The 22,850-nt window shown below is 38.5% G+C and overlaps 1 protein-coding gene across 2 annotated transcripts in view; it reads right to left on the bottom strand.

Moving 5' to 3' along the window:
• Tanc2 (tetratricopeptide repeat, ankyrin repeat and coiled-coil containing 2) overlaps positions 1-22,850 on the bottom strand; it is a 304,791-nt gene that overhangs the window by 43,856 nt on the left and 238,085 nt on the right. For both annotated transcript variants that reach the window (XM_059271952.1, XM_059271953.1), the window contains exons 12-14: positions 21,971-22,137; positions 18,056-18,663; positions 4,562-4,670 (exon numbers count right to left, since the gene is read on the bottom strand). In XM_059271952.1, the coding sequence (XP_059127935.1) occupies positions 4,562-4,670; positions 18,056-18,663; positions 21,971-22,137 (884 nt within the window). The remainder of the gene's footprint in view (positions 1-4,561; positions 4,671-18,055; positions 18,664-21,970; positions 22,138-22,850) is intronic.

Genomic DNA, 22,850 nt, shown 5'->3' with positions numbered 1-22,850 from the left:
ATTGTTGGTTCAGACTTTGCGAGCTCTTATGAGCCCAGGTTAGTTGTTTCTGTGGGTTTTCTTGTGATGTCTTTGACCCCTCTGGCTCCTACACTCCTTCCTTTCTCTTTTCAATGGGATTCCCCAACATTACCATCATTATCATTTGACCATCACATGCAGCCATGTTTGAGTGTAGTAAAGGGAAACTGGTAAGCAAAGGGGAAGTGCTCTTCCTTGCAGAAAAGGGACTGAAAAACCAAGGCCCATGTGGCTTTTCATCTGTTGTTCTTGCAAATCAGGTTTTATTGTAAAATAGCCATACCTATTTATTTCTGTAATGTCACACTGTTTTTTAGCTACAATGGCAGAGTTGTAGTGATAGATAGTAATATAGACTACAAAGCCATATGTAGTTATTTACAAAAAAAGCCTGTGAACTATTGCTGTAAGAAGTGATGGAGTGATATTTTCATATGGAATTTATGCTTATTAAGTCTTATTTCATGAAGAATATTGGTAATTTTGATCCTAAAACCTTATATTTTATATATATTACATATTACTCCGGATTTTATCAGTGCTTTTTTAACATATCTTTTACATTTAATATTTTTAACAATTTTGAGTTGTTATTATTTTATATATGAGAAAAGTGACAGTAAGTGGTAAACTTTACTATTTATTTATTTGAGATGCTCTTCTCATCTAGACTCCTAAATTCTGGGATTGCAGGTGTGTACCACCATGCTTACCCTCAGTTCATACTTAAACTCATGCCATTTGTCCAAGGATCTTTCTTCTATTTACAAGTTTTCTTCCTGGCCAATATTTCTGTTCTAATAAGAAATGCTGTATGATTGACTAACCAAAAGAACATTTTAGAGGCAAGAATTCTGGAAGAAACTGCGAGAATACTCTAACATCCTCCCAGTGACTAGACTCAATCGTATTAAAATACCCCGAGTTACAAACTGGATTGGAATATCTCTGGCCACAACTTCCACACATCATGCTTTCTTGTAGTTTGAAAAAAATCTAAAGTTGAGTATAGTGATGCTTGCCTATGATCCCACCATTTGAAAGGCAAAGGATGGAGGGTGAGGAGTCTAAGGTAATCTTATTATTATTTTTTTTTTCGAGACAGGGTTTCTCTGTGTAGCTTTGTGCCTTTCCTGGATCTCACTCTGTAGACCAGGCTGGCCTCGAACTCACAGAGATCCACCTGGCTCTGCCTCCCGAGTGCTGGGATTAAAGGCGTGCGCCACCACCGCTGGGCCAAAGGTAATCTTTTACTACAAGGAATTCTTGGGGCCAGTCTGGGTTACAGAAAACTTTGTCTCAAAAGGAAAAAGAATCTAAATGACAACTACAAGGTTATAAGACAATTCTAAGTGATCAATAACATGTCATTAGGAAATGCAAATCAAAACCACAATGAAGCCAGGTACGATGGCATGGGTCTGCAATTCCAGCTCATGGGAGGTAGTGGCAGGAAGATCAGAAGTTCAAGGACAGTCTCAACTACATGGTGAGTTTGAAGTCAGCCTGACCTACACGAGACTTTATCTTAAAAACTAAACCATACCATACCACACAATGAATACTACTTTGCATTCACTTTTGGATGAAAAAAAGACAGATGCTTTTTTTCCCCTCTTTTGGTGCTGGGGACTGTGTTATACCACTAAGCACTATTTCCAGACTGCTGTGAGGAAACTAGAACCACACTGCTGGTGGGACACTTTGGAAAACAGATCAATAATTCTTCAAAATGTCAAATCCATTTACTATATGACCTAGAAATTCTGTCGCTTCTTGTTTTTGTTTCTTTTGAGATGTGGTCTTGCTATGTTACCCAGCCCAGGCCAAATTTGTGTCTTAGATCTCTGAGTACTGAGACTACATACATATACCATTGTGCTCAGCACAATTCTACTTCTAGGTATACACTCAAGAGAAATGAAGACAAATCTGGGTGTGGTGGCTGTACACACACAAATCGGGGGCAGGAAAATTATGAATTTTTTGTATAGTATGGTTGTGGAGTAAGTTCTAGGCCAGCCAGGCCTAGAGAGTAGGAGAGAGGTAGTAAGATTAAGATAAAGATAGCCAGATAAACAGATGATAGAGAACAGACTATCCATATAAATCTGTACCTTAATATTATAAATGTACTAAATGTTACTGAGTTGTAGATGTAATAAATGCCATGTTAAAGTAGCTAATTTTCTTTAAACAAATAGAAGAACCTATTTGCTAATGTACTTAGCAATAGTATTCATAGTATTCATTCATATTCATTTCAAAAGTGGAACAACTCAAGTATTTCAATGAATGAATAAATAAAGTTACATATCCACAAATGGAATACTATTTTATAATAAAATGAATAAGGTACTGATCTATACTACAATATTAATAAACCATGAAAATATTATGCTAAGTGAAAGAAGACAGGGACAAGAGAACACATTATGTAGTACCATTTCTATGAAATGTTTTGAAAAGTCAAATTTATGGGACAGAATGTAGAGTGAGACATAACTGGTAATGAGGCTTATGTTTTAGGGTGAATAAATATAATAACGGTAGTGATAAAGGCATAAATCTAAGTACACTAAAACACGCCCCCCCCACACACACACTCATGTACACACACAGAACTGGTGACATTAAACCTCAAAAAGGTATCAAAACAAAAGAATTTAAAAGTCTTGATAGTCAGCCCAACATCCAGAATCGTAGGTCTTTATCCTTTTCTTTCTTTTTTTTTTTTTTTTTTTGGTTTTTCGAGACAGGGTTTCTCTGTGTAGCTTTGCGCCTCTCCTGGAACTCACTTGGTAGCCCAGGCTGGCCTCGAACTCACAGAGATCCGCCTGGCTCTGCCTCCCAAGTGCTGGGATTAAAGGCGTGCGCCACCACCGCCCGGCCCTTTTCTTATTCTAAAGGTTGTTAATGACATAAATACATTTTTTCATGACCAATAAGGGAAATTTAAAACTCGAAATAAATATCAGTTGGACTATATGAATGTCACTGCTCATGAGAAGTTCAGGGTGGAACTGGTTATGGCCATGTCTATTTTTGACTCTGTGTGTCCCTTAGCTGACAGAGACTAAGGACTTCAGTCTTAGAAGCTAAAGCCTCTCAACAGCCTCTGCAACACCAGGAACACCAGAGCCTCGTCTCCATTCTTTAGCTTGCAGCCATGTCATCATTATGCTGCATGCACACCCGAGGATTTACAGCCTGAATCACATGGAGAGCCATTCTTACCTCACACAAGCATGCTGTCTGCATCAACGTAAGAGAAAACTGTGCTAATGACAGAAGCATACAGTTTAAATGTAGGTTCCTATGTGCTAAAGCCACATTTGGTTAAATGAAGCTTCATATTTTTTCTCTGTTAATGTGATGCTTATTTTATGGTGTACAAAGGCAAGCATCTTCTTCATCTTTAAATCTTATCCTGTGCAGACTGTCTTGTTAGAAGTCTGACAGTTATCTCCTATCTAACTGGAGGACAATTATTTTAGTGTTTATGGATGAAGGAGATACTTTACTTGGAACTGGAACCCTGTCTGCTGTATTAGTTGTATTCTGTTCCTACCAAGTAAGGAACTGAATTAAGGCCGTTTTGATACAATGATTTGTTAGACAGACAGTTATTAAAGTAAAGGACTTGTCACAGTGGGTTTCACTTCTGTCCACTTGATGAACAAACTTCTCTGGCTGTGTGCTTACATACTGGGAAGAACTGGTGAGGCTCTTGGAGAACTGTTAATCTTTACGTCTCTTGGGGGTTTGTCTGACCTAGAGAATTGTTTAGGATATTTACATTTTTCAATTCCGAGTCAGGGAAGAACTCTGAGAAGACTATAGGGATTAGAACTATCAGAATTATGTATTCCTGGTTGGCTTTAAACTCTCAGTAGTACTCAGCCTTTGCCTCCCTTGCTGATTACACATATGCACCACCATTTCTGCCTGAGGCTTTTATTTCTGCAGTGCTGGGGAAAGAACACAGGGCCTTCTGCATGCCAGGCAAGTGCTTTATATTTGAGTTACACCATGAGCCCACAGGGCTGGAACTGTTGAACACAGTAATAAATAGTGAACTGTGGACTGAAAATGAGAACTATTTCCTCCTGTGCTTTCATGTGGACTATAAATTCCTCAGAATTAGAAATTACATAAATGTATGTTTAGCTATAATAAAAACCTTCAACTGACTTACAACACAGCTGTCTTCAGGAGATGACAGGTCATATGTAGAATACATATAAGTGTGTGTATGTGCTTTTTATGTAAATGATATTGTGTATATATCCCCTAAAATGCCTAGGTAAATGGCCTATTAACCTACTCAACCTCTCTATGGGGAGGTATTTAACTTCTCTGTCAGAACAGGGTTAGCACTTTCTAAAGGCTGAGGGATGAACAGGACACATGATTTAGGAAATGGAACAAACTAATTTCAGAATGTAGGACTATATGGGAATAAGTTTCACTTCCTACATGTAGTGTTTAGGAAAGTCTGCTAGAGATGGAAAGAAAAAAGCCTCAGTTCTCTAATTACCTTAAAGATGTGTGCTTTGAGGATGTGATGTCCCAGTTCAATAGTCTGCTGTCGGTTTAGTTTTCCCTCTTGGCGGGAAAACCAGAAGGCAAGTAATGTGTGGCCACTCCTGCAAAGAAAGAGAGTCATTGAAAAATTTTAACCTCAGTTTTGCCTTGACTATTCAGCTCCAGCCACTTCTCCAACAAAACTAGGTACCATTAAGTTAGGATTCTGGGGAAAATATTTGTTACTAGGCAAATAACATGTTTGGATATTACAAAAGTCATTTCCAGTTAGCTTATTCCTATCCTTTAAACAGAAAACATTAAAAGATTTTTATTTTTATTTTCTGTTTTTGTCAGCAACTCCTCATGAGTACTAACAAACAGGTCAGTGCTCCTTAGACTCCCTGTACTCTTCACCAATACTAACAGGTTAGTGCTCCTCTGTATTCTGTTCTGTATTCTCACTGAACTAGGTCATCAGTCCTCAAGCAGCACTACCATCTAGAGCCTATGTATCTTTTTTCTATCTGGATTTTTCTTCTCACCCTAGGCCTCAGTTTTAGAGCCACCCATTTACTGGATTTCTCCATTTGGAGTGTCCCTTGGTACCTAAACTAAACATGGTCCAAAATAGATTGATGGCTTCTTCCTAGAACTTTTCCCTGACAGCCTCTGTCAAGCTGCAACCTTCTCCTTCCAGCAGAGTACAGTGGAATACTTTCTTTTTGATGCCACCAGTAGAGATGTATGATCTCTAGTACAGTATTTACTATACTGTTGCATGCTTTCTCTCCCAGTAGACTGAAATCCCCTGAATCTCTCTGATAACAGACTTCTGATCTGTTCATGAATGTGAAAGGCCTTCTTCCAAACCCTTGGATATTGTCTTATCTGCTCAGCATGGCCAGAATTGTCTCCTTGGCCCAAACCATGTGATCTGCTGTCCTGAGGACAAAGCCAAAAGCGGGGCTAGGATGAAAAGTATTGGAAAAATTAAGCCTGAGCCCTGACTGTGTAGCATCCAAGCTGCTCTAATTTTGGGTTACTTTAAATAAAGCAATTTTTTTTTTTGCTGTTTAATCCATTTATATTGGAATCTTCTGTTCTGTTCCAGCTCAAAGTATCCTAATGATAATCTTTTAGTGTTAATCACACACACACACACACACACACACACACACACACACACACACATACACACACACACACACACACGCGCGCGCGCACGCGCCACCCAATTATTTGTGATGCTGAATAGCAAACCAGGGCTAACGCTTTACCGAGCTGCACTGCATTCCTTGCTCAATGATCTCTTTCTTTTGACACAGGTCTCATGCTACATGATGCTACTTAGGCCTCCAAACCCATTTTTAATTTTCAAAACTACATTTCTGTATGTATGCGTGTATGCATGTGGAGGCCAGAGAACAACATGTCCGAGTCCTTTCTCTCCTTCTACCATGTAGGTCTTAGTGATCAAACTCAGGTCATCCATCAAGTTTGGCAACAAGCACCTTTACCCATCTCACCTGTCCAACCTTGAACTTCTGATCTTGTCCTACCTCCTGAGTCCTAGATACAGGTGTGTACTCCCATACCTGGTTTATGTGATGCTGAGGATCAATCCCAAACTCTCCTACAAACTAGGCAAGGACTTTACCAACTAAGCTATATCCCCAGGCAATATATTCTTTTAAGCGTCAATGTATGTCTTTGTGGTATATGTGAGACATGTATGTATGTATTCTTATTTACATTATTGAGAGAAAATCTAGATCATCTATATTCTCCATAATACCTAATACAGCCTAATTCATGTAAAAATGTTAACAATGTTTTTAGGACAAAAAACTGGGCATTAGGGTCTCAGCAGTGTAGGTATGTGCCACCATGCTTAATGACCTGATTTCATTCTAAGAATTCACTTAGTAGAAGGAGAGAATCAATTTCTGCAAGTTGTTCTCTCATTCCCATGAGTACCATGACATACCCGTGCACCCCTAAATAATAAAAGCACATAAACAAACAAAAACAGCAACAACAACAAAAAAACCCTGGACTTTTTTTTTTTTTAATTAAAAAAAGGTCAGTATCTGGGCATAATGACATATACCTTAATCCTAGCACTTAAGGAGACAAGGAAGATCACATGTTGAGGGCCTGTGCCCTGGGCAACAGCCTGGGATACACAGTAAGATGGCCTCAAAACCAACCAACCAACCAACCAACCAACCAACCAACCAACCAACCCCCTCAAGCAAACAAAAACAAAACAAAGGAGGAGGGAGGATACTAGATTATCTTCCTCCCTCTCCCCTTTTCCCCCTCCCTCTCTCCTTTTGAACCTGGAGACTATGAGGTAAGGCAGCTTCTATGTTTTATACATATACCATTCCAAATCTTCATTTCAGTAAGATTTTGAAAGAAATTCCAAATTTTGTCTCCACAGAATTTCTAAACTACAATGGATGCTTTTAACCAGGCAAGGTTAATCACACAGGAAGGAAATGATTTAGGTGGAAGAATGCCCAGACAGGCTTAATCTGTGTGGACTCATCACTATCATCTTGAGGTCTGAGCACAGGGTTGTTTCACACTTACTTCATCTGAAAACGCCCACTGAACTTTCACAGAAAACAAACTGAAATCTCCCATTTTGTTGGTAGTCTGTCATAACAGAGCTAGGAAAGTTAGGTGTAATGGAGGCAGAGACCTCAAAATTCCCTCCAGCCAGTAACAGTAAAATTATTGGAGCTTTACTGGTGTAAGAATTATTTTTTGCAGAGATCCATGGCTAGGCCCTGGGTGGAGCTCTGGGAGTCCAATTAGTGAGGAAGAGGAGGGTTTATATGAGTGAGAATTGTTGAGACCAAGGTTGGATAAAGCACAGGGACAAATAGCCAAACGAATGGAAACACATGAACTATGAACCAATGGCTGAGGGGCCCCCAACTGGATCAGGCCCTCTGAATGGGTGAGACAGTTGATTGGCTTGATCTGTTTGGGGGGCATCCAGGCAGTGGGACTGGGTCCTGTCCTCATTGCATGAGTCGGCTGTTTGAAACCTGGGGCTTATGCAGGGTCGCTTGGCTCGGCCTGGGAGGAGGGGACTGGACCTGCCTGGACTGAGTCTACCAGGTTGATCTCAGTCCTTGGGGGAGGCTTTGCCCTGGAGGAGGTGGGAATGGGGAGTGGACTGGGGGGAAGGAGAAGGGGGCGGGAGGGGGGAGAACAAGGGAATCTGTGGCTGATATGTAGAACTGAATTGTATTGTAAAATAAAATAAAAAAAAGGAAAAAAAAAGGATTATTTTTTAAGTGACTCATCCATGACTGTACAGTTGTGATGACAGCTCCTGAATACACTCTTGATCTACTTTTTAAGCTTTAAGTCCCGAATAATGAGAATCCATGTCTACTGGGGTTATAAAGGTAACAAAAAAGCTTGTGTCCATAGTGAATGGGTTTTTGAGTTAAGACACAGAATTGACTTTGTCCCAGTGATTTCATTTATTTATACTAAGATACTTGAATCTCTCCAGTGTACATCTGTACCTAGAGGTAACAATGTTTGTTACTGCTGCCACTGATGAGCACTGAGTATATCAATAGCACATAATACAGGGTGAGGTGGGGGTGACAACTATCATTCATTTCTGATGAGCACTGAGTATATCAATAGCACATAATACAGGGTGAGGTGGGGGTGACAACTATCATTCATTTCTTTTTGAATAGAAGCATGGCAGATTTTTTTTTTTTTAATAAAAGAATGACTTTGCTGGGCCTATACCTGTAATTCTAGCAAGCAGTCAAGAGGCTGAGACAGGAGGATTATAAGTTTGAGACAAGCCTGTGTTATAAATTGAGGAAAAAAACCCAACAACAACAGTTCTGAAAAGCTCATTGAACCCAAAGCTTATGGTGTCTGGGACACAAAATTAACAGCAATTTATGCCACGTGCTGGCATTTCCAGGTTTGTCTTGTACCCAGATGTTTCTCCGGTCCTGCTTGGCCCTGAGGTCCAGCTGAATCTCTCCCACCCATGGTCCACAAACGCTTATAAAATATTATAATTATTAATACATTAATTACAAACTGTATGGCCTATGGCTCAAGCTTCTTGCTAGCTAGCTCTTATAACTTAACTCAACAATTTCTATTAATCTGTGTCTGACCACGTGACTTCGTGGCTTACTGGTACTTTCACATCTTGCTTCTTTCTCCTGGTGGTGGCTTGCAGTGTCTCCCCCACTTCCCTTTCTTCTCTCTCTTTCATTCAAATGTACCTCCTAACCTTATTCTGCCTCGCTGTTGGCCAAGCAGCTTTATTTATCAACCAATCAGAACAACATATATTTACAGCATCCAGAGAGACCTCCCAGCAGTGTCTTATTCTTCTGTAAAGTACAGTACCACTACCTAAAGTCTGAATGTGGTCTGTTTCACTTGTGCAGACTGGTTTCTTCTTCTCATATCATCTGCTCACTCCTAAATGTTATTCTTCTTGGCTCCTAGATCTCTAACATCATTGGTAACTTCTTAGGTGTGATTTTTCTCTTACCTTTGATATTTTTCTCTTATTTTTTTTTTCCTTGCAGCATTAGGCCCTACTTAGGTTTCATTAAAACTACCTCCTAGGGCATGGTGGTGCACACCTTTAATCCTGGCACTTGGGAGGCAGAGGCAGGTGGATATCTGAGTTTGAGAGCAGCCTGATCTACAGAGTGAGTTCCAGGACAGGCAGGGCTACACAGGGAAACCCTGTCTTGAAAAACCAAAACAAACAAACAAAACAACAATTCCCACCTCCTAAAAAACCCCACACCACCACCAAAAACCAGCTATCTCTTGACAACTGTGATAATATGTAGGTACCTCTCCCATTTCTTCCTTTACCTTCTTTTCTTCCTAGGTAGATCCTGTCTCCTGGCTTCAACTTATACCTTAATGTGAATGACTCCCACAGAGACATTTCAAACACAGAGATTTATTCTTTGCTTCTCTAACTGCTTGCTGGCTCTCTCTACCTCCATTATCTGACTCCTGGTTTTTATTATTAAGACCAATTAGGATTTGTGCTACACCGACTTTAATGGGAATGCTTTGAGTTTTACTCCATTTACTCTATGATGGTGGCTATAGGCTTGTTATAGATAGTCTTTATTATGTTGAGGTATGCTTCCTTCATCCCTAGCATCTACATGACTTTTATCATGAAGAGATGTTGGATTTTGTCATAGACATTTTCTGTACCTATTGAGATGATCATGAGTCTGAGTCCATTTATATGACAAATTTCATTTATTGATTTACATCTTTGATGGCAAAGGTGAACTTGGTTATAATGAATGACTTTTTTGATGTGATCCAGAATTTGGTTTGTATTTTATTGAGAATTTTTGCATGTAAGTTCATCACAGAGATTGGTTTGTAATTTTCTTTTTCTTTTTGTTATGTCTTTATCTTGTTATGGTATTAGAGCAATACTGGTTTTATAAAAAGAGTTTGGAAGCCTTCCTTCTCCTTCTATTTAAAAAATTATTTATGTGTATGGGTGTCACATCTGCATGAATGTCTGTGCACCACACGTATGCCTGATGTCCAAGGAGACGAGACAAGGCCATTGGATCCTCTGGGACTGGAGTAACACAAGTGTGAGCTGCTATGTGAGTACTAGGAATTAAACCCAGGTCCTCTGCAAGAGCAACATATGCTTTTAACTTCTGAGCCATCTCTCCAGCCCCCTTCCTTTTCAATTATATGAAATAATTTGAGCAGTACTGCTGTTAGCTGTGGTCAAAATTACACAGTAGATGGGGAAGGAGCTTGTGAGTCCTCATCTCAAACTGAGGAGATAGTGAGAGTTGATGGCTGCTGGGGAAGAGTCGTCTTTCTCTGGTGGTGGTGTCACTAGCAGGTTGCCCATGCTCCAGTGGATGCTCCCTCCATGTGCACAGGAGCAGACACTAATTGGATTTAGTGGGATATTAACAGGGGGTGGGAAGGAGGGTGGAGGACATTGTGAAGTGCGTATGTTGGAGGGGCCAAGGAGGGCTTAAAGGAGGATATTGGGAGTAGATATAATATAATCAAATTGAAGCGACTAAAATTCTAGAGGAAAAGTAGACAATAAATAATTATCAACATCCAATAAGTTAATAAACTTTAACACCCATTAGAAATGAAATAAAAAGGTTACTAAGGACTCAGAATCCAGGAGTGACTTAGTAAGGTGACAAACAGAAGTCTCTTTTAGGAGATGGCGTATAAGCTAAAGTCTGAAGAGGCAATAGGAGGTCTCACAATGTAATTAGACAGGGAAATCGTTCGGTACAAAGGTCTAGAGGTGAGAAAGAAACTTCTAGAAGTGGTATAAAATTGTATAATTTAGAGGCAAGCAGAAGCTATTTACGCACTCAGGGCTTTGGTTTGTTCTGATGGTAAGAAAAGGCACTGAAGGGTTTCTAGAAGAGTCATGTGGTATGAATTGTGTTTGAAAATAACCTCTCTTGTTGCTGGTGAATAGACTGGAGGAGGGCAAGAGATGAATCCATGTGGGAGACCAGGGTGTGGTCAGTGGGGATAAAAATAAATGGGTACTTACAAATCAATTTTGGGACTTAGAATCAATTAGATATGCTGATGGCTTCAGTAAATGAAAATCTCACAGCTGTGGGTTCTTACAGTTAAGAGGGTAGAAAGCTATTAGTGTTGATTTTGACTAAACATGGAGTTTTATCTGCTTTTGAAAGTCTCTAGAGATGGTGGAGTGAATTACTCTACTCACAAAAAAGAAAATGTGTTGTCAAGTCTCACTAAGCTGGCAATAACTCCTACTGATTGCTGTGCCATTAATCCTGGTTTGACAACCTCTGGGATTCTTTTGATTAGGTTAGTGTTATTTCAGAGGCTTATTAGTAGGATAAATTAGCCTCTACTTCTTAATGCTACTTTTTTTGTATAGATGTATGTGTATGTATGTGCATCTGTGTTTGTACAGGTGCATAAGTATTCATGGGGGTGCATTTATGTATGTGTGTACATGTACATGCATGTGGAGGCAAAAGTTCAACTTTGGGTTTAATTCCTCTGGAGCTGTCATAGTTTTTTTGAGACAGGGTCTCTCAGTGGGACCTTGGGTTCTCTGAACAAGGTAGGCTAGCTGGTCAGTGAGCTCCAAGAATTCATCTATCTACAATTCCCCAGTGCTGAGATTAAAAGTGTGTGTCATTACACTTGGTTTTTCTTTTATGTGGGTTCTAGGGAATCAAGCTCAGGTCATCAAGCTTGTATAGCAAGCACTTTACCAACTGAGTTCTTCTTTAACCCTTTATGCTACTTTTAGTATTAAAAATGCCTCTGCTGGGTACATGGGTACATGCCTATAATTTCAGAACTTGGGAAATTAAGGCAGGAGATTATGAGCTCAAGAGAAGCCCAGGCTACACATACGACTCAGTTAAAAAAAAAAAGACTCTTAATCACCTCTCTGTGTCCTTCCTATTTAATATTTTTAGATAAAGTTATTTTAAGACATTCCTTTCAGAAAAGAGCAGGCTTCCCAGAAATATCAACAGAACATGGGCTAACAAGTTACAATAAGACTAGGCATATACCCTCATATCAAGGCTTGACAAGGCAACCTAGTAGGAGAAAAAGGATCCCCCAAACAGGCAAAAGAGTCAGAGATAGCCCTCACTTCCGCTGTTAGGAGTCCCACAAGAACAGCAAGCTACTCAACCATAACATATATGCAGAGGACCTAGGTCAGACCCATACAGGATCTCTGATTGTCCTTCTAGTCTCTATGAGCCCCTATGAGCCTTGGTTAGTTGATTCTGTGGGCTATGTTCTTGTGGTGTCCTTGATCCCTCTAAGCCAGTATTTTCTATACAGACTACAACCACCTTTAAAATAAGCTACGTATGCATATTTAAGAAGACAAAGCAGTGTTACTCTCTAGAAGAATAGATACAAGCCCCTTTTGGTGGTGTTTGCTGGCTCTTTTATATAAAAGTTTCACGAATAGCAATGGCTGAACATTTATGCTGATCAAGTCATAAAACAAAGCTCTCTGTATCTCATCATAAGCAGAACTTTCGTTGTATATACTGACTTAGCATATTTCTCATGGGTTTTTATGACAGTAGAACAGTACATGTAGTTTTCAGTTTTAACTGGGCCTTTAAAATTCTTTTCTTTTTTTTTAAAGATTTATTTATTTATTATGTTTACAATGTTCTGCCTGCATGTATGCCTGCAGGCCAGAAGAGGGCACCAGATCTCATTGTTGATGGTTGTGAGCCACCATGTGGTTGCTGGGAATTGAACTCAGGACCTGTGGAAGAACAGCCAGTGCTCTTAACCTCTGAGCCATCTCTCCAGCCCTAAAATTCTTTAAACCTACTTTTGGATTTGGAAAAGGAAAAATAAATGTTATATTCATCTTCTGATGGTTAGACAGTTTTTCTACTTTTAGACTCAGGGTCTCACTGTGTAGCCCAGACTGGCCTCTAACTCTGATCCTTTTGCTTCACTCCTCTGAAGCTAGGACTACGGGTAAGAATCAACACATCTACTAAATAGCTGATTTACTTTTCTTCCTTCCTTTCTTTCTTATGATGGTGGGGACTGAATCTAGGGCTTTATACATGTTAGGTAAGCACTCTACCATTTAGCTATCTCCCCAACCTCCTGTTAGTTTAAAAGACAGAAATACTTTGCTTATTTGACTAATGATTTATGCTGAATGAAAACAAACTTGTAAGACTGAAGGACATACTAGATTTTCATATACTTTCTCATTTGTATCATATCACAAAAACATGACATTGGGTCAGAAAAGTACTACTTTACATTTCAGTTTAAAACTTATTTTTTGATGATGATTAGATAATAGAAAAAAGTATTCATTGATTAAATTAGATAAACTCTTAGCAATATTAAGGTCAAAGTTTCCCTGGAAAATACTAAATCTAAACCATGACATCGGAATAATGATTCCTCCTCGGTGATAGAGAAGCCTTAAAAATGAAAAAGACATCAAGGAGCCAATTCTTCTTAGGTGGTAGGGTCACTTACAAATAGCTAGGTATTAGTGGACAATGTCTGGTACATAAGAATGCCTAAGAGCTAATTTAGTTCCAGGAGTCTCTGTCTTCTTTCCATGTTTCATCAGTTTGCTAAGGTCTCTGCAAACACTTCTAGGAAACAGAACCCTCTTTATACTTACAGACTTACTGTGAGACACTGCAATATCTACCAGAAGCACTAACATTGAGTTTGAGCTTCACTGAGGGCAAGATTAAATGTTATCCCACTTGGAGGTTCAAGTCTGGAATTTGAAGAACAAACAAAATCCACTAACAATAATTCATCATTTTGTACACTGGCTAGACAGAGCTCTGGTATAGATAATTTTCACTTTAAGGTAGATGCTTTCTTCTTCCTTTAAGAAAACATTTTATTTATTTATTTTTATTTCATGTGCTTTTGTCTTCTGCCTGCATGTATGTCTGTGTGAAGGGGTTGGATCTCCTGAAACTGGAGTTATAAGCAGTAATGAGCTGCCGTGTGGGTGCTGGGAATTAAACCTGGCTCCTCTGGAGGAGCAGGCAGTGCTCTTAAGTGCTGAGCCCTCCCTCTACCCGCCTCTTTTCTTTTTAACCTTAGGCAAACTGCTTACCTGACACCTTGCTCTAAGAGCACCAAGTCCCCAAAAGATACTTCACTAAGTAAACATATAGTTCATGCCCATATATGAAACAAACAAACAAACCCCCATTAATTATAAGCAATCAACTCTGACCATGAAGAAGCAAGTTAAACATAGAATGACAGTAAAGAATTTGTGTAGTTTCCCTTCTATTTACTCACCACAGTATTTGCTATTCTTAGTTTGAAGAAATCAGGTCAAAATTAACTTAAGCTTCTATATCATGATTTCATAGGTTAGGTTGTATCAGCTCTACATAAACTGTATGAGTTTCACAAGTTTATTGTGTTTAATTCAAATACTTCAAAATAAAAATAAATAAGCCAAGGTTTCTAATTTCTGTGTCAAAAGAGCCCTCTCCCCCAGCAAAATGTTAAATCTGAGAGCTGTTCTTAGGGGAGGCTTGGTATCATGAAAATGGAGATACTGAGGAAAAGAAACAGAAAAGAAGTATGAAAATTTATTCAGGCTGAGCCCAATGTGGTATAGAAATGTTAAGCAGTAATTAGATAGCACCACAAGGCTGGTATCCCTCAGCTACCTCTCAGCTTCAAATTTCTACTTATGAGAGTTACTAATGTGTTAGACAGAAAATGCTAGTGCTCACTTTTCTCAGCCACCTCACTTAAAATGCACAAGTCACCTCAAATGTGTTTTCCACCTTCTTACTATTAGCATAATAGCAGGGATTAGTTTATTAGATTAGTGTGTTAATCTATATCTCAATGCACAAGGAAATAAAACAGGACAAATTAAATTCAGGATCTGATACTGATGAACAGTGGGAAACAGAAGCAGAATAAGGCTGTAAGGTCTAAGCCTGTGAATGCTCCCAGGGACTTTCATAAAGACAGAAAACACCAAATCTTTTGATGTCAGAACGAAGTTTTAAATTGGGCATGGTAGTGTATGCCTGTAATGCTAGCAGCACTTGAGATGCTGAGGCTAGAGGATTGGAGCCTGCTCTACATAGTATGATCCTGGAACAAACCAAGTTCTGATGATATAAATGATTTCCAGCAATAGATTGCTTAATCTCAATACAATTACTGAGCCAGAGAGTCTGTTTTTAACCCATTTCTTTCTGTCAAACTTATGTCGATGAAACGTTAAATACTTCTCTCTATTATGTCAAATCTCTGCCCAGATTCTGGGACAATAGGCACTGTGATATTTAAATTGGAAAAAGTTCAACATCAGCTCTGTAGCACTGACCTCTGGGTCTGCTCCTCCTTACATCACTCCAGATCTTTTCTGTTTAGGAAGAAAACATGTCCTTAGGTAGTCTACTGCTATTTTTGAAGAATATCAACTAATTTTTGATATCAGTAGAATATTTTCCCTGTGTCTAATTCCCTAATAAGGTCAACAAGTTCATAGTGAAAAACTGCTTAAAGTCTAGAAAATGGGCTAGAAGAAACAATGCTGTGTTGTCCCTGAGAGTCCTCTTTAGACATGCACATGTCAGGCCCTGGCGTAGCTAATGTCGTTAGAGGCACTGAGTCAGTCTACTCTGGCCTACTAGGACACTGGATACTCTAGACAGAACTGAAGAGAATGTGGAAAACAGAAGGGAGAAAATGTACAAGAAATGGAAGCTGAAGGCCATAAAGACAAACACTGAATGAAAAGCAGTTGCAGCCATTTTCTCTGAAAGGCTAGATGGGATCTGCCCTTTAGTTCCCAGTTAAATTCCACTTTGTTGGCCCAGGGAATCTCAACTATGAGATGAACATGGAAGTAACAAGGCTGGTGCTGTCCAATGCTGAGGAGGAGCTTGAATTCCAACTGAATGAAATTTAAGGGTGGTGTTTTTGATAACTCCTGGTCCTGTTTACAAATATACTCTGTTCTCTCTTAAATAAAATATGATGGCCATTCAGCAGCTGTGTCAGTAAATCACCAAAGAACAGACTACCCAGCACCTGAAGCTGGAAGTGTCTGTACCAGTCTGTCGTTGCTCTTAGTTAATAAACAATATTGGAGAGCAAGCCCACATAGCTAATATGCTTCATAAATACTGCATTTTCTCCTTTGGGAGCCCCTGAGGATTCTGTCCTTTGTAAGAAAGATATTATTAACTCAGTGGTAGTCTGTTTGCCTTGGACCTTACCTGCTTTTCAATCATCTGATATACTCCAGGACAGGAAAATAGATCAGTTAGCAAGAGATTGTTTGGGAATTGGCCTCAAAGTGTTTATTAAGTAATTCTATATTAATTTTTTTAAACTATACAGTTTTTAATGCTGTCAGAAGCAATACCAGCAAGATTTGCAGTAGTTTTTTTATCTGCCATTTCAGTTTCCAGGGTTTTAGTTAGCCATGATCAACTAGAAATATTAAATAAAAAATTACATGAATAAGCAATTTGTAAGTTAAATTGTGTGCTTTCTGAGTACTGTGATGGAATCTAAGACTACCCTACGTTGTCCTGCCTGGGACCTGAGCCATTTCTTTGTCTAGTGTATCCATGTTGTACAACTGTACACCAACTAATCACTTAGTAGTCCTCTTAGCACACTGGATGTCGTGGTGCCTGTGCTCAAGTAAACTTTATTTTATTTAATAATGTGGGCTGGGTGGTGGTGGCACATGCCTTTAATCCCAGCACTCGGGAGGCAGAGGCAGGTGGATCTCTGTGAGTTCAAGGCCAGCCTGGTCTACAGAGCAAGATCCAGGACAGGCACCAAAACTACACAGAGAAACCCTGTCTCCAAAAACAAAACAAAACAAAACAAAAAGTCCCTAAAGCCAAACAAAGTATAGTATTGTTGATTGACAAGTTGGATATGCTAAAGAGAATCTGTCTCTTTTAAGTGGAAAATATAAAGGCACAATAAGATATTTTGAGAGACCACATTCATGTAACCTTTATTATTATACCATACCATTTTGTTTCATTGTTTTTCACTTATTGTGACTAATTTATAAATTAAACTCTATCATCAGCATATGTGAATAGAAAAAGCTATGATGCATATATGGTTGATCCTCTCTGTACTTTCAGGTATCTGTTGAAGGTTGGAAGACATAAGACTGGGTGTTACCTTACAGCAAAATAGTTTCATGAACATCATACAACACATGCAAGAGACCCAGACTTGGTTACTTTAAAAAGCTGTGCATCAAAATGCTAATAGCAGAAGGGTGTTGCTCTTTACCTAGTCACAGGACTAAGTTATGACACTCCTGAAGTGTCTGTTACTACAAAGGCAAGGGAGGAAAAGGCACATTCTCAACACTTTCTTTGAAATTGTTCTAGTCTGGGTATTATACTATAAGAGGAAGGAATTATTTCTGCTTTTATGTAGGTCTAAGGTTTGGGATTATTATGTAAATGTTAGCTCCTACATAACTCAACAGTTCCTCTTCTTTCCATGCAAGCATGCTTCATTATTTCCTGTTCTAAGAAAATATCATAAATTCTTTTCTGCCTAGCTTAATATCATCATCAAAATCTGGAACTAGCTTTCTAATGAATCAGCATGAAGAAATAAGCTGAGAGGCATGCTCACAAACATAGTTGTCGTAACAAGGTCTGGTGAACAGCAGGGTCATAAGGGCAATAAAAACCCAGCAGTGTCAAGCTTTAGCCTCTTTGGTGAGTCACAGTGTGAGGAATAGGCAATACACAGCTAAACTTACTGCAGCCTGGCCTTGAGGAGAAGAGGAAAATCTTCTCTGTGAGAAGTGTTCAATGAAGAGCAATTCTCACTGCTTTCCTATCCATGCTCTATGTAATACATTTAAAACAGGCTCAGAATTACTTCTCACAAATCTATATCTTACCTGGGATCACAGAGAAATTTGGTTTTCTCTCCTTCTTCTCTCCAGATCAGCCATTCTCGAAAAGAAGGGTGCACAAACATTCGAGTCATGTCTCTGCGCTTGATTAGGAACATGGAGAGGTTCTCCATTCTTTGCTGAAAGTCTTCCCATTCTAGTGTGCCTTCAATGCTCCCAGCATTGATGGCCTGGAAGATATGTTCATCAGTAAGTGGGTGGAGTGAGGCCACTGCCACATTCAGGAGAGGCATCACCCGGTCAAAGGAAGACTGAGTTGGGAACTTCATATTGCACTGGAGTAAATAAACCTCAGAGAGTGAGACAGGAACCACTTTGTAGCTAGAGCTCTTTAGCACTAGGTAGCCTTTCTCTATGAGGTCAAATGTGAGTTTCAGGTATAGATAAGACCCTTGACTGAGGGTCTTGAGGTGAGAACTGAGTTTGCCAAATGTAGTATTGTCCATCTTGCCGTTAAGTGAGATGTTATTCTGAATCTCTGAGCTGCTGTGAATCCGGTGCAGGATGTAAGCCTGCAGGTCTTGGTCTATGGCTTCATTCTCTTCTAGTCGATCCAAAAAAATCCTATGGAAAGGCAGCAACTTGGTAATTTCCTAAAATAGAAGGAGAGAGAGAAAGAGAGAGATAGAGAGATAGAAAGAAAGACTTTCAGTTTTCCTTAACTCTCTTATAGACTATGAGGTCCAGAATTAAGTCTGAATTTCTGAGTGGCCAACGAGGAAAACAGTATTAAGCATGATATCCATAGACTAAAGCAAATTATGTGCACAGTAAGAACATGGCTTTTCCTAATACTGAGACTTTTTATGAGTCTTTATAAAAGGTACTTTAGGATCAAATTTAAGAATGTTTCTTTCCATTCTCTTTATCCCTTATACTCTAGCTTTACTGAAACCTTACCACCTCACTAAAAAGGGTTATTGCCAAGATTATCAATAATCTTAACTCTGTCAAATCGAGTAATTAGCTTTCAGTTTTCACTTTCTCACAGTGTCAGTGTGTGACAGTTGACCACACCTTCCCACAGCATTTGTGGGAACTATTTTCAGCAGCCTGCTCTTAGGACATGTCCTCATTTTCTTATTCCACTGCCCGGTTTTACCCAGCTTCTTTTGCTAGCATCTCTTCCACTTTCCAGCCCACCTCAGGCTAAGGGCTCTATTAATTTTCCTTCCTTCTGCAGTCCTTTGCATGCTCTAAAATAGTTCTAAATATCATCTATTTTGCCAGATTAGTAAATTCTCCTGAGTTTTCACCCTGTATCTTGGTGTACCTAGAAATGTATACTTTGCTGTTTCACAGATAAACTTAATGTGACTAAATAAAAATTATTAAATTTCATACTCAATCACAAGACATTCCCCAAGTCAACAAATTGCTGTTGTTGTCACTGACCCTGACACTAAACCCTTGGAGGCATCTGTGATCTTTGCTCCTGAATGTAGCATTTGCTCACGTACTCACTAATACCCCCTCATTCATTCTTGTTTTCTTGCTCATATTCACATTTAATCTGTCATCAAGTCTATTTTTTTAATTTTTATTTTACTACGTAGCTTCACTGGCCTTGAATTATCTTGCCTCAACTTTCAAAATGATGACATCACAGGCATGAACTATCACACCTGGCTGATCTATTGCTTTTTATTCTCCTTCAAGATATTTTCCAAATCTGACCATCTCACATGGTTTTCACCACTATCACTAGTTTAAGACATCAACATTCACCTGTATTTCTGCTTATAATCTCCATCCTCTATAATGTATTGTTTACACAACTAGAAGATAGATCTTTAAAAAAGGTAGATCAGATTTCATCACTTTCTAATGCTCCTTGGAAGGGCTTCTTCCATCTACCTGAAACAATGACCATTTCTATCTCTTTATATTATTTTATTTTTCTTCATAGTACTTGATATTACCCATAATATTACAATATGTTTAATTATATTTTTGTTTGTATTCCTTCCCAAAAAAGTGTTATGAAAGCAGAGACATTGTATGTTTTAGTCATTACTGAATCCTCACTAATTAGGACAGTGTAGGACATACACAACTCAAGAAATGTCTATGGAAGCAATGAAAATGCACACATGATTTTATGAGGAAAATAATTTTTAGAAATTCTTCATTGAAGAAGAGTGCAGTATCTTGGAAGTTACTGCAGGTCTCTATCCATGAAGACACTGAAATCTGGACTTATGCATAAAATCTGGAATAAGCATAGTACTCTGTCTGCTCTTTGGCACAGTTGAAAAATTAAGGTTTTTCTGCTCTATCTACCCAGACACTTAAAATTGCTTCTTCAATTATACATGATACCATGTTAGAACAGATTATCATGACAATATTGCTTATGCATAAGTATCAAGAATAGAGATCATAGCTACGTGTGGTGGCACACATCTGTAAATCCAGTACTTGGGAGGTTGAGGCAGGAGGATCATGAGTTTGAGGGCAGCCTGAGTTACACAGTGAAATGTTGTTAAAAACAAACAAACAAAACAAAACAAAAAACAAAGCCAAACACAAGATTGTGTTTCTGGAGATCTCTCCTATTTATATTTTTAACAACCAAGCTATTATCCAGTAATTAGACTGCATATGAATTTAGCTGTAAAGATCATTATGTTGATCTAGACTCTGTAACTCAAATGACCTGAAGAATAATAGAAAACGTCTGTAAGGTGACAGGATTAGAGATACTGTTTCTGGTCAAGAGGGTAGGAAATATAATTTCCCAATGTATAGGAATAGTAGCAAAGGCTGAAAGAAAGGAAAAGGAGGAGACTTACTGTGACTCTTCTGTGTATTAATTATTTTAAGTGGGCTCTATCAAAATAGTGAGATGAGTTATTAATTATTGTAAGTGGGCTCTATCAAAATAGTAGATGAGTATATATTTTGAGATCTTTTTTTCTTTTCTCTTTGAGAATTCTGTGAGATCTTAATAGTTATCAAGAGGGATTTTTTTTTTTAAAGATAAGAAATACTGTTCCGGGGCTGGAGAATTGGCTCAGCAGTTAAGAGTATTGACTGCTCTTCCAGAGGACTCGAGTTCAATTCCCAGCACCCACATGGCAGTTCATAACTGTCTGTAACTTCAAGATCTGATACCCTCACATAGACATACATGCAGGCAAAACACCAATACACAAAACAATGAAAAAAATTATTAAAAAAAACCCCCACTGTTCCAAGCCACATATGAACACAAAAGAATGGGAGCTACAAAGTCTACTCTAAAGTCCACAGCTTACGTATTTTTACAGGCTCAACTCCACATTCCTGGTTCTTTCAATGAGTAGGGGAGATAATTTAAAGAAAACAAAACCTTATGTCTTAGTTGTAATAAATTTAATCTAAAGACCTGATATTGCCAATATTCGCTAGAAGATGGCATATATAGAAACAACTTTACATTCACACTACCAAAAAACAAAACAAAACAAAACAAAAAACTAAAACGAGCTCAAGTAGAAGTGAGGAAAGAAGCAGAAAGTCTGAACTGATTTTGCATAATTTTAAATGATTAAAAGTGTGAAATGGAATTCAAAGAGAGACATTTTTCCTTTGTACTACTAAAGAATAGACTTTCTTTTCATGCTATTTTCTTTCCTCCTTTAAAACTGATCTAGAACTCAGGACCCTCTTTCTTCTGCTTTCCTCGTGCTTGGATTACACACCCAGCCCTTTAGTGCTATTCTAAGAAACATTTATGAAGCCTTTTTCCAGAGAAATGGGAATAGGAACTTGAGAGTCACATAAGGAGAGAATGTTTTTTCTAGATCACGTCTCTTAAACTTAAGCAGAGCTAAGAGAACTGGGAACTGGAACTTTTTCAGTTTAAGCTCCCTGTGAGGGAGATAATCTATGGTTCAGAAGCAAACAAACACATACCTGTAAACTGGTCCTAACTGTTACAATTAGTTTGAGCCAAGAAGGAAAATTTCCAATCATTTTACTCAGAAATGATACAATTGTATCCCCATAATCCGGTTTGTGAAATTCTGCTTCATTTAATCCATCAATTAAAATGATGAAATCTTCATCTGGGATTTTTCTCTCTGAGATAGAAAGAAACAAATTACTTCACAATTACCAAGTGGATAGGTAAGTTCTCATTGTGTCTTTGATTACATTATCAGTCTGGAAAAAAATGTATTAGGAAAGACCTCTCATGAGGCTTTGGATACTCAGGGTGTATAACTTATTATAAAGACATGCAGTCATTTATTTGGTGAATTAACTGTTTTTCATCAGGCCACATATATATGAGCACATGCTTTTGTTTGTTTTTGAGACAGGTTTCTCTGTATAATAGTTTTGGCTATCCTGGAATTAACTCTGTAGACCAGGGTGTCCTGGAACTCAGAGATCCTTCTGCCTCTACTTCCCCGAGTGCTGAGATTAGGGAGTGCACCACCACTGCCAGGCTTATGAGCATGTGTATTATAGTTTCAGGAATACAATATTTTCATTGTGAGAGTCTTAAAGTTGGAGTTATGAAGACTTGCATGTGGAAATCCACTGTTTTCTCACACATATAAAAGTTAAATAGATTGTGGTTGTTTCTATCATAGCTTAAATATAATAATATCATACATTCTTTTGTGAATTCCTTAAAGACTGAGGTGGTATATAAAACTATATGTGAATGTGTTCTGGGAAGAGAGGATGGAAGAATGGGTAATGCATCCGTAGAAAGTATCTTTCTGAAAAACATTCCAAACACTTAAGTGTAAATAACAAGAATTTGTACCGTATTTTCATTCTACAA

This window comes from Peromyscus eremicus, chromosome 8a, assembly GCF_949786415.1.
Source record: "Peromyscus eremicus chromosome 8a, PerEre_H2_v1, whole genome shotgun sequence".
NCBI classification, from domain to species: Eukaryota; Metazoa; Chordata; class Mammalia; order Rodentia; family Cricetidae; genus Peromyscus; species Peromyscus eremicus.
This window is presented reverse-complemented; position numbering and strand designations above follow the sequence as displayed.